The 12,519-nt window shown below is 58.7% G+C and overlaps 1 protein-coding gene across 1 annotated transcript; it reads right to left on the reverse strand.

Annotated features, from left to right (window-relative positions):
• Window positions 1–4,226: 4,226 nt before the first annotated feature.
• On the reverse strand, window positions 4,227–11,931 carry EFNA3 (ephrin A3). Its single transcript, XM_068964044.1, has 5 exons — window positions 11,804–11,931; window positions 5,363–5,676; window positions 4,836–4,901; window positions 4,572–4,649; window positions 4,227–4,357 (listed from the first exon to the last, which is right to left on the reverse strand). Exons 1-5 carry the CDS (start codon window positions 11,929–11,931, stop codon window positions 4,227–4,229), a joined length of 717 nt encoding a protein of 238 aa, XP_068820145.1.
• Between the last annotated feature and the right edge of the window lie 588 nt (window positions 11,932–12,519).

Below are 12,519 nucleotides of genomic sequence, written 5' to 3' on the forward strand. Positions count from 1 at the left end.
CCTGTGCCCGGCAGGCTCAGGGTCATGGTACCTGTGTGTCTAACTGCTGAGTCCTCACCCTCTTACATGCTCTGGAAACTTAAAGCCTTGCCTGAAGGGTATCCCAGCAGCATCCCAGAGCTTCCTGAAGCCCCAGCCTGGGGGAAAATGAAGAGATATTGATGTGTGTGGTGCTTCCTCCTTAATCCCTGCCTGTGGGGATTTAAGAGGTTTCAAAGACCAGGCCGCAATTCCTGGGAAGATGCAGATCTTCTCTTCTGGGGCATCACAGTCCTGTAGGAAAAATGGGGGCTCAGGGCGCCTGAGTTCCAGTCCTGGGTCTGCTGTGGATATTGATGTGACTGTGGGCAACCCACTTGCTGTCTCAGAGCCTCGGTTTTTATGTATGTAAAATGTGGGCTTCAGACTGGCTCCTCCAGTCTGGGTCTGAGGTCCTTTGATGTCTTTCCCCAAGAACTCTGAGTGACTTTAGTGGATGAGGTGGCAGGAGGCAATCAGGATTTGTGGGGAAGGGCTCCAGGTGGTGGTTCAGGGTCCAGTGTTCAGAGCACAGTGACAGGCAGCTCCACTCTGAATGCCAACCTTGAGGGACGTGGCCTCTTAGACCCTCAAGTTTTCTCATCTGTGCTATTGGTTGAGCAAGACTTCCAAAGGCGCGGTGCACGCCATGCATCTAAAGCAATGGGCAGGGAGCTGGGCCCATAGTAGGTACTGAGTGAATGAAAGCTGGCTTGGTCTAGCTCCTGCTCCACTGACACCTTTTTACAGCCTTCCCATTCTTAGACTTTTCTTTTTAATTTAATTTTTATTTATTTACTTGACTGCTCCAGGTCTTAGTTGCAGCGTGTGGGATCTTGAGTTGTGGCATGCAGGATTTAGTACTTCAACCAGGGATCGAACCTGGGCCCCCTGCAATGGGAACACAGAGTCTTAGTCACTGGACCACCAGGCAAGTCCCCCATTCTTGGATTTTTTTAAACCCACTGGGCCCTCCCTATCCCAAGCTGGCCAGCTCCTGCCCCATGTGGCCCTGGGGTTGGAGGGAGCCTACAGCCTGGGGCCCACAGCTGCGGCTCCTTTACGGGACAAACCCATTCTCCTCAGGCTTCAAGGTCCTCTAGACTGCCCAGCAGGGCCTCAGCTCTGTGTGTCTGCTCCTCCTGTGTCCCCAGGGTAGGGTGTGTTTTTTCTTCCGGGTTCCTATAGCCTCCTGGCATTTACCAGGGTAGCTCCTGACTGTGTGTTCACATGTGTGTGTGTTACTGATTCCTCTTCACCTATCATCACACACACATAACCCATGCTGAATTATGATCCCGAGGCTAAAAACTGTGTCTTCTTTGTATCCTCAGTCCCCAGGATAGGGCCTAGCACTCAGCAGGTGCCAATAAATGTCTCTTGAATCCATGAACAACTGAATCGATGAGCCTAACTTTTCAAGTCTTGTCTTCACATCGGGAGCCTCAGACTACTGCGCTGACCTTCCCTGGTCCTTTCCCCACCTGCCCTCCCACCCCTATTCCCCCAGCTCTGCTGGTGGAAAATCTACCCACTCTCCAGCGTCCAGCTGAAATTCCATTTCCTGTGTTGCATGAGTATAGAGGGGGAGAAGACACAGTCCCTGCTGCCCAGAGACTCACAGTGTAGCTGGTAAGAGCCACAGCACACACAAGAGGGGTGCTCACCCAGGACCAGCCTTCCCACATAGTGCCCTGGTTGGGATGGAGTCACAGCTAGGCAATGAAGAAAACGGCACCTGCTCTCAGGCCAGGGAGCTTGGCTGGGCAAGGGCCGCCTGGATAGATTTTAGCCCCTATCAGCAACCGCTCACTGCCCTCCCAAAGTGCCCACCTGAACAACCCTGACCTCACCTGGCTTGGGAGGGGCTATGACCTTTGACTGCTTCCACCGTGGTCCCATCATTTTCATTATTATTATTCCGCCACACCATACAGCATGTGGGATCCTGTTTCCCTGAACAGGGATTGAACTCATGCCTCCTGCATTGCAATGCAGATTCTTATGCAATGGAATGCATTCCCTGGACTGCCAGGAAGGGCCCTGTCCCAGCTTTCACCTTCTGTCCCCTCACTCTCCTGATGGACGCAGGAGGCTGTAGTTATGTGCGGCCCCAGCACCAGCAAACTCTCAGCCTTTTGGCCATCATGTTTTCTGTTTGTTTTTGTTGTTTCTTTATTTTTGGCTGCGCTGGGACTTCATTGCCGCGCGCAGGCTTTCTCTAGTTGCAATGGGAGGGGGCTACTCTCTAGCTGTGTGTGGGCTTTTCACTGCAGTGGCCTCGCTTGTTTGCAGAGCATGGACTCTGTAGAGTGCGGGCTCAATAGTTGGGTCACATGGGTTCAGTTGCCCCATGGCACATGGAATCTTCCCGGACCATAGATCTAACCCATATCCCCTGCACTGGCAGGTGGATTCTTAACCACCAGACCACCAGGGAGGTCCAGGGGTAACTTTTTAAACAGAAAAAAAAAAAAATTGCAAAGGATTATAAAGGAAACCAATTATATTGAAACACAGTTATCAAAACATCTACATTTTTTGGTATAGTAATATATATGCTTCTTTATTAACACATTAAAAACAAGATCTAACAACTACGGTTATTTCAAAGTAGTGATGAGAGTAAATGATATTTTGTGATATCTTCAAAAACTATAACACATTCTGAACACATCTGTGATTTCTGTTGGTTACAAAGTCACAGGCACTCTTAAAACTACTGTGGCTTATTGCCGTACATAGAAGAATGGTAAATTTCAGTTACAGGTGAGTAAAAGTAAAGATATAACTTTTTCCTATCTAGTTTCACAACCCCCTGAAATCCATAGACCCCAGTCAAGAACTTCTGGTTACAGAATAGAATGGGAAGGAAAGGAGAAAACCATCACCATTGAGCTCTATATTCCCTCTGCCATTGAATCTTCACACCAGTCCTGTGAGAGATATATTATAACCTAGATTTTCTGATGAGATACTTGCGGCTCAGAGAGGTTGAGTGTGTTGCCCCAAGTCATCCAGGCCCTGCTCAGAAGCCTTTATTGCTCCTCCACACAGAGGTGTCTCCTTAGGGCAGATGAGCTACAGAACAAGATGTTCAGCTGACCCTTTGGCCCTAGAGTCCTGTCCCCTCCCCAGGCCTTGTGACCTGTGGGGTTTATTTAACCAGCGTACAGAAGAGTGATGGCCCCTGGAAATCACACACACTCGGTTATTTTTATCTCCAGTTTATTTTTTTTAGACTAAGAGCAGAGTATGAAAGTCACAGCCAAAGCACTTGAAAAAGGCCCAGGAGGATGGGTGGGGGCCACAGAGGATGGGCAGGGCAAGGTCTTGGGACCTGGGTCCCGGCTCAGGGCTGGAGGGGGGCATTGTTGTCTCACGGTCTCCAAAAGTGTCTGTGCGTTGCATAGGTCCTGTCTTCACAGAAGACAAAAGAGGGGCCAGGGGGTCCCCCAGGGGGGCCTAGCCTGGTGGGGAAGGGGTCTGAAGCTGGAGGGGGAAGTCAAGGAAGGTCAGGGGGTTAAGGAAGGGGAGGGACTCTGTCCGTCTGTACATTATATATAGATATATAGAGTCTGTACATGCCTGCCTGGCACCCCAATGCCCACCCCTCGTCACCCCTGTCCACTGCCGGCGGCCCCCCGCAGTGGTGTCTGCTTGTAAACTTGGATTCAATCCAAACCACAATCCTGGGAGTGGGAGTGAGAGGAGGACGTGCTTATTGCTGTAAACAGGGGAGGGGCAGCCGGTGGTGCCACCCCCTCACCCATCTAGTCCCCTCCCTGTGTTCTGGCCCTGGAAGAGAGTGACTGGGGGTGTCTCCCACACTTCAATTTGCTCTCTCTGGGGCACATCTGTCTCTCGGAGGGGGACAAAGGGGGAGGGCACCAGGGGTCACAGAAAGGTACCAGGGGGCAGGGAGTCCTGAGCACTGCCCTTTACAGCTCCCGGGTTTGGTACCAAACATTACCAGAGCCACAAGGCCACTTGGGACCCGTGGCTGTCCCTGTGCCTGGTCCACTACAGTGCCCTACTTGGTGGAGAGGGGACAGAAGGGGTGAGCACAGATGTATGGTGCAGACCCCACTTCCAGCCGTCGGAGGAGGGGGTCTAGGCCCCACGGCTAGGCTTCCCTGGAGAGGCCAAAGGCTCCCTGCTCTGTCCCAGCCCCGCCCCAACTCTCCCCTCCAAGGGAAGGGGCAGAGCTAGGAGGCCAAGAGTGTCATCAGGAAGAAGGCGATGCCCACCGCCAGGGGCAGATGTTCCCGCTTGGGGCTGGTACCGCTGATGCTCTTCTCAAGCTTGGGCACCTGGGGGTTCTCTCCCTCAAAGTCTTCTGTGGATAGATGAAGAGACAGACTGGTGAGAGCCGGGCTGCGCGCTGGGGAGGGAACACGCGGCAGCGGTAGCAGCAGTGGAGCCGGGGACGTAACCACCACGGGGGTGGTGAGGATCGGTGCCCCCGGGGGAAAGACATGCAAGAGGAGCAGGCACCGGGGAGGGGGCTGCGGTTCCAGCAGTGGCCACCAGAGGGCGCTGCGCAGACTCACCCAGCACGTTGATCTTCACATTGGGGCCCATGGTGAACTGGGGGAGAGTGGGGACCGGCTTCTCCCCGGAGTGCGATGCTGCGGGGTGGGGTGCGGGTGGGGAGAGAGGAGGGGAGAGTCAGGGCCAGGATCCCCTCCCCCTGCTACAGCTGGGGAGCGAGTCCCCCTCGCCTGTGCCCTCCACCTCCACCCCCAGGAAGCCAGGGGAGCCCCAAAGCAGGGGAGCCAAGGGTGGGGTCGCGGCTGGGAGCCGATTATACTCACTGGAGGCGCAGCAGACGAACACCTTCATCCTCAGACACTTCCAGTGCAGGTTGTGGGTGGGCGTGGCTGGGGAGGAGACTGGGCCTGAGTCGCTTTTTCTCCAGATATTCTACCCCGTGCCCTCCTCGCTCAGAAACTCTCCTCAGTCCCTCCAGACTGCCCCTCTTGCGCAGTGTCCTTCAGGACCTCCTCCACCCTTTGCACATCGGTCGTGGTGGCTCTGCCGTTAGCCCTAGAAGCTCCTGGGGTCCTCTCTCTCAATAAACTGAACTCGAGGTCCCTCCTCCGAAATGTCCCTCACAGAAACAGTGACTCTGTGACCTTTGGGAATGCCACTAGACCTCTTTTCTTAGCCTCACGACCCTGAGCTGGAACCCTGAGGGCCCCAGCTCCCACGCCTCATCCTGGGGTATCTCTTGGAGCCACAGAGACCTAGCGCCTGCAGCGTTGGCCGGCCCCCGGCCCCTGGGGACCCCGCCCCCTAGCACTTAGGCCCCGGCCCGGCCCGCCTCCAGGCCGTCACTTACAGATGTAGTAGTACTCGTGGCCGGCGTGGAACTCGTAGCCCAGAGAGAAGGCGCTGTAGCGCTGGAACTTCTCCGAGAACTTGATGGGGCTGTGGGGGGCGTGCGGTCGGTTGCACTCCCAGCGCTTGGAGCCTTGGCTGGCGTTGCAGGTGCGGTAGCCGTCCCGGCTCACCATATACAGCACGTACTGCTCTGCCCCGCCTCCGGGCCCTGGCCCCGCCCCGGGGCCCACCCCTGAGCTGTTGTAGTGCGGGCAGTAAATATCCAGATAATCGTTCACGTTCACCTGCACCGTGTAGCCCTCTCGCCGCAGGCTGTGGGGGAAGGAAGCGGGTCAGAGAGAAGAAACCCAAAGCCAACTCGCTTTCCACCTCATCTCTCCGCAGACCTTCCCTAGGGTCCTTAGAGTCTCCAGGCTTTCCTTCTGAGCTTCCTCTCCTCTCAGTCCCTTTCTCTATCCCCAGGGCCCTAGTGCCACCAATCCCCGCACTATCTTTCCAGGCCCACTCCTGGTTCTGCCCTTCTCCTGGTAGCCACCGGAGGGTAGCAGAGACGCAGGGAAGCCCGGCCGGCCTCCAAAGGAAAAGAGGCGGGGGAGAAGGGTGGAGGGAAGAAGGGAACGTGTGCTTTGGTTACCACAGAAACGGCGCAGGTCCCTGCGACTCCCAGACCCAGGCCCGGATTTCCTCCGTCCATCCCCCATAATTCACTAGTGGGGAGGAGGGATAGAAGGAATGGAAGTGTGAAAGTGGGAGGGATCCCTTGGAGGGATGCGCACCCTCCATCGCCTCTCCCAGCATGCTTTCCTGATGCTGCCAGTCCACCCCCAAGGCGAGTCCGACAAGACCTGCCCTCACAGACATATGTATGCAGGCTTCATGCATATACATGCACAAGTTCTGTGGCACACACACAAATATGTCCACCGCCCACTCACAGGCAGCGTACACATAGAAAAACTAGGCGATATGTGTGCTGGACTGGCATGCCAGTATTGGTTGACCCCAGCAATCTTCAGCTCTCTCCCTGCTCTTCCTATACAGACACACACACTGGCACATGCTCTCTCTACAGTATGACTGGCCTCTGTACCTTGAGTCTCACTGACCTCCACCCTGAGGGTATGGACAATTAGGTCTCCAACAATCTGACACACCAGGACTTCCCTGGTGGCTCAGATGGTAAAAAATCTGCCTACAGTGTAGGAGAGCCAGGTTTGATCCCTGGGTTGGGAAGATCCCCTGGAGAAGGGACTGGCTACCCAGTCCAGTATTTTTACCTGGAGAATTCCATGGACAGAGGAGCCTGGTAGGCTACAGTCTAAAGGTCGCAAAAAGTCCGACATGACTGAGCGACTAACACATATACCAATGTGACACAATAGATCAGGGAGCAAGGGACTCAATACCAAGGCTCCAGGTGGTGTCATGCCAAAACTGGTATCTCTATACCCCTCTCTCCTCAACCTGACACTAACTCCCCCTTAATGATGCTGAATAGAGTAATGGGCAGAGTGCCCAGACAAGATGGCTGGGCCTCTTACTTCCCTGATCCTTCTATGGGCAGAGAAGCAGATGCTGGGTCCCTTGTAATCCCCACCTGCCTTGCTAGTTATCATCAAAGTGTTGGTCTTAATGCTCTCTCCATGGTGGTATTGAGTGGTGTGGGGATGGGAAAAACATCTGAATAGAGAAAGAAACTCAGAGAAGTAGGTAGGAGTTTCCCCTAATTTTCTTTGCATAGGAATGCACACATCTTGGCAGTGAGAGGGGCATATAGTGGACACAGGAAGGCATGGGATACTTGGCAAAATGTTAAACCACTGGGGTCTTTGGTTCCTGGGAACTCCCTGAGGGGAGAGACTCGCTCCCCTTGTCACCAGGCACCTCCCAGTTCCACAAACAGTAATTAGATCCATTAGGGAAATGAGCTTGGAGGCCTTTGGATGGGGTGGGGCCTTGAGGGTCCCTCCCCACCTCACCCTACATCCTTGGCCTTGCCTGTGCCACCCCCTCCCCAAACACTCCCTTTCAAGCCTAGCAGTAAGGAAGACAGGTAAAAGCTGGTGTTTGAGCACCCCAGTAAGAATGGGCTCAGCCTCCTTGAGTCATCAAGAATGCCACCAGCCCCACTCGGTTCCCATGGGAGTGATGGGTCACTCTGGCTCCTCCCTGGCCCTGGCACCCAGGTGGGCAGGAGTCTCGGCCTGGGGCACTGGGAGCAGGAAAACGGGTTAGACCAGGCCTAGCTCCCAGCTGCCACCCCAGCTTTACCTCTCTATCCACAAGCTCAAAGTCTACTGTTCCCATAGGCTTTGAGGAGGGGGCCCCCAGTGCCAGACCGGGGGCAGCTGCACGTCCACTCGAGGCCTCTGTCCTTGAGCCTCACCGGGTTTCCAGCCCTGAAGCAGTGCCTCCCTAGGGCACTGCGTAGTTTTCCTGCAACACACCCTGGGCTGAGTGGCGTGAATTGCCCCTGAAATGCCCCTACCCTTCCTGCTGGGCATGTGGGAGAAAGAACTGCTGGGGGAATGACTGCGCCCAGTTGGTAGCTGGTGGACAGGGGGCAAAAGGCTGGCTGCCAGGAAAACCCAGCCACAACTCCTGGGAGACCTGAGGTGTCTGCTTGGCTTGGGCGCTTTAATTGAATCTGTCATCCTCCCAGTTTGGGCAGTAAAGAGGGAGGTGCCGCTAGGCCCCGGCTTAGCTCCACAGCTAACCTCTCCTTCAGGGCCGCGCCTCCCTAACCTCGAGCCACACCCCGCCCCACCCCGCCCCACCCCGCCCCCGCGGGAGAGCGGGGCAGGCTGGGCTCTGGGGGCTGGGTCGCGCCTGCCCCTTCAAACAGTTCTCTACCCTCCTCACTGCATCCCCTGCTAGCCTCCCACTTCCCTCGCAGAAAGGCGAGAGTCAACACACCCCACCTGGAGGGGTGCCCCTCAACCTGGCTTTCGCCGCTCCCAGTGCGCATTCCGACCCCTCTCTTCCACTCCTGTGCCCTGTCTGCCGGAGCCTCGTGGGATGGGCGGCGGGGGAACCGGGAAGGAGCAAACCTCTCCCCCCGGGGCAATTAGGGGCTGGTAAACAGGGTGTCTAACAAGACCAGGGAGTAAGGAAAGGATCCCAAGAGATCCTGAACTTGTTAAATCCCTGCCCCCCACCTCTAAACGCCAAGATGCAGAGCAACGGAAGTGGAGGGAAAAAGACACCGGACCCCTGTTCTTCCCTCTAGCGCGCGCCCCCGAGGCTGCGCGCCACTCACCCCAGCAGGCGAGGCCGGACCACGTGTGCGCGGCGTGGGGTCCGCGCGCCCGGGCTGGGATGGGTGGTTGGCGAGAACGCTCGCGGGGCGGCGCGTGCACGGTGACACCCCCGCACCCCTCTGGTGCCCTGGGCCTCCGCACCCCACCGGACTGGGTCTCGCCAGCTAGGGATTCGGCTCCGGGCTTCTCCGGCTGGCGTCGGGTGGGAGAAAATCAGCGCGCCCCACATCCCCGCCCCTCCTCCCTGCGACAGCGGCGGCGGCGGCGGCGGCGGCGAAGGTTTATTGATCTGCAGCGGCGGAGAAGTGCGAGAGACCCGCCGAAAGCGAGACATACAGAAATGGAGTGAGAGGGAGACGCACACCGAAAGGGGGGATGAACAGAGACTGGATTCACCGAGAGGTGAAAGGGAGTGAGACAGTGAGAAAGAGAGGAATCCAGAAGCCGAGAAAGAGATGTTAGAATGAGACGGGAGAGAGGCTTGGAGAAAGGGAGAGCCATAGAGGCCGCTCCAGAGAGGCCCACAGACAGCAAAGACGGAGGCAGGGACGCAAAGGAGAATATCAGGGACAGGGAGCTGGTTCAGGGCAGAGACTCGGTGACAGGAAGAAAAGAGAGAGAAAGACCAACAGGGACGTAGTAGAGCCTCAATAAATATTTGTTGAATGAATGTATGAATGAAAGAGAGATAAGCAACAGAAACATTCAAGAGATAGAGGGACAGGTAGGGAGACAGCTAGAGAAAGATATTCTGACGCTTCTTGAGATAGGGGCGAATGTCAGCACCCTTGGACAGTTCTGCAAAGCAATGAAGCACAGACCTGGGCGCTTCCATTTGGCCACTGGCCGGTCCCGCCCCCCGCCATTCAGTTCCGGGCTCATGGGACCCCTCGGCCTCATACTCTCATGCTTTCTTCCAGTAAGGTTCCCCCATGCTCGGTTTCTGGGCCAGACTGGGAACAGGTCTCCTCTATTCCAGAGGACCAAACGGAGGGACTGAGTGCGGGACAGGGGCAAGATCACGGTCGCTGTGCAGGGTACTGCCCCCAGGTCTGTCAAAGAGGCCACCGCACGTGTCCCACCAGTACCCTCCCACGTGACCCCCAGGAGGCGGGGTCGCAAGACCCTCTTCACGTGACCCCAGGGGGCAGAGACCCTTGGCACGTGATGGGGGGTGGGAGTCAGGAGCCCAGCTCACGTGACCGGGGGGAGGGGACACGGGAGCCTGTGGCTCGGCCCGGCCCCGCCCCCAGCTCCCTGGCTCTCTCCACTCCCGGCTCCGGAGCACGTCGCTCTCACGATTTATGGGGCCGCGGCTGCCGCAGTGAGGGAGCCGGGGAGCCCGGGCGCAGCGGCAACAAAGGCGGAGGAAGCGAGGCGGGGGCGGCGGCGGCCTCCCGGCCCGGTACGCGCCCCCTCCCATCTCTACCCGTCCAGACCTGCGGAGGAGCAGGGAAGACAGAAAGGAGGCTCTCGGAACCTGGGCTCCTCCACCCCCTCCCAGGGCTTTCACCTGCGCCCAGGTGTATGCGGGGGAGGGGAACCTGATCAACAACATCCCCCCTTCAGCCCTACCCCCCCGCCATTCCCGCATCCCCTGGCTCCGGCTTATCCTAAGAACGTGAGGGTGCCCTGACCGTGGTGGGGAACCCGGAGCCCCTCACCTGCGTGCTCTCCACTCCCTGCCAGACTCTAGCGGGGCGGGGGGCGGACGTGTGAGTCTGGGGGAGGGAACGAGCTAGATAGAGAAGGGGAGTCAGCCCCTAGCGGCCCCCGGAGTTCTCCGAGTCCCGCTGGGGGGGGGAGGGGCCGTATCCCCACCCCCGAGGTTTCCATGGGAAGCGAGAGGGGGGCGTCGTTGCCTCATCCCCACCCCCAGTCTGACACTCCAGGCGCGAGGAGGGAGAGAGGGGGAGGCGCAGAGCCCCAAACAACAAAGAGCAGGAGCCGCGAGCGGCAGCCCCTCCCCCGGGAGGTTGGGGGTCGCGGCCGCCTGGCCCTCCTGGTCCCCTCTCGAGGGGCCTCGCCATTTGCTTCCGAGTCGCCCCCTGGGATGGAGAGCCAGAGACAGTGCGGCGGCCGCCGCCTGGGCAGGTGTGACAGTGACCCCCGTGTCCCCAGGGATCCCCCCAACACACAGACACACGGAGGCGGCAGGGGTGATACACACGGCGGCTCAGCGGGGAGGAGAAGACAAGGGCAGCAAGGACTGAGCAGAATGAGAAACTGGCCCCGCAGCCGGCACCCAGCCGCCGCTCCACACACCCCGGGAAACCACACGGCCGCCCTGACACCCGCCCAGACCGCGGCGGCGCCGACAGCCACCCTAGCCCAGACGTGGCCGGCCACGCGGACAGCGACCGCAGCCCCCTCCTCGACCCGTCGCCCGCTCCCACCCCCAGACGATCGCCGACGCAGACACACAAATCACACACTCAGACACACACGCACACTGACAGCCGCGCACGCCCGCTCACACTTGGAGCCACACGCTGTCCCCAGCCCGGGTGTGTGTGTGTGCGTGTGTGACACGCCGACATCTCCTTGCCTTCCTCCCTTTCGCCGGTACCCCACGTTCCTATCCTATCCAAGCGGCACCTCCAGAGCCCCCCAACTTGGCGACCCAGCCCCAGCTCATCCCAGCCCCGCTTATCCATACAACCAGGGTAATCCATTCACCTTCCTTCTGAGGAGGTGCTCGCCCGGACTCCTTGCCTCAGCTTTGGACCCCACTTGTTAAAGCAGGAGTCATGCCCAGAACCCCTAGAAACGCTCGCCACTGAAAACAGGTCATCCCTGGGCTCCCCAAGTGCGGCGGCCTATCCCCAGCATGCTCGTGCTCCCAAACCCCAGGCCGGCCGAAGGGGGTGAAGATGGGGGGACTGTCAGTGGGGGGTAAGCTATTCCAGAGGCGGTTGTGGAGAGAAGCCAAGGTGGGGTGGGGTGTTCCCAAGCAGCCTCCCTCCGCTCGGCCCAAGCCCTGGTTACTCTACCTTAACAGCCTCTTTCAGACACCCGCTGAGTTTCATAGACGCCCACAGAGTGTGTCCCCCTCTCCCTCGCCTTCTAGCCCCCAACTGTGGTTTCCCAGGACTGCCACCCCAGGTTCCCCCAGGACTTCCCAGGCCTCCGCCTCTCACTGACGCGGGACGCATGGGCTCCCTGGGCCCCCGACTCACTGCTGGTTGGAGCTGTTCCAGTACACCGCATGCCGGTTTCCCAGCGCCCCCCCGGGCCCCTGGGCCAGCAGCGGCAGCAGCGGCACGGGCACGAGCAGCAGCAGCAGCAGCAGCGGAGCCGCCGCCATCCCCGGAGCCGCCGCCGCCGCCGCCCCCCGACTGAGCCCCGCGCTCCCGGCTTCTTGCTTCCCAGCTCCCTGCCGCCGCCGCCGCCGCCGGCCCCCGAGCCTTAGGCCACGCCCCCAGCCCTTCCCTCCGCCCTCCCGGGCGCGCCCCCAAGGCCCCGCCCCTGGCGCGCTCCCGTCAGGCCCCGCCCCGCTCGGGCCTGGAGCGCGCGCGGCGCGTGGGAGGTGAGAACCGTGCTGCCCCCTCCGGAGCAACCGGAGCGCTCCTCGCCTCTCCCTCGAAGGTTTAATTTGCTACCGCCGGTCCCGTATCTTCTGCTCCCCAGTCTGGAGAAGAAGACTAGGGAGGCCAAGACAGGGATCTCAATCTCTTGTCAGCATTCATTTCTGGGATGGGAGACTTGAGAAGAAGCTTGGGGTCCAGGATCCTTTAATGAGTAACACTAGGCCTCCCTCCTTTCTGAACAGTCAGGTCCTCTGCTCCCTTCACATCCCTGTTCCCATGTGCGTGAGGAGCCAGATGGGGTCTAAGGGTGGCTGAGAAGCCCTTTAGCTGCCATCAAGGACCTTATTGCTGTTGCCCTGACCCCC

The sequence above is a fragment of the Capricornis sumatraensis genome, chromosome 2, assembly GCF_032405125.1.
Source record: "Capricornis sumatraensis isolate serow.1 chromosome 2, serow.2, whole genome shotgun sequence".
Taxonomy (NCBI): domain Eukaryota; kingdom Metazoa; phylum Chordata; class Mammalia; order Artiodactyla; family Bovidae; genus Capricornis; species Capricornis sumatraensis.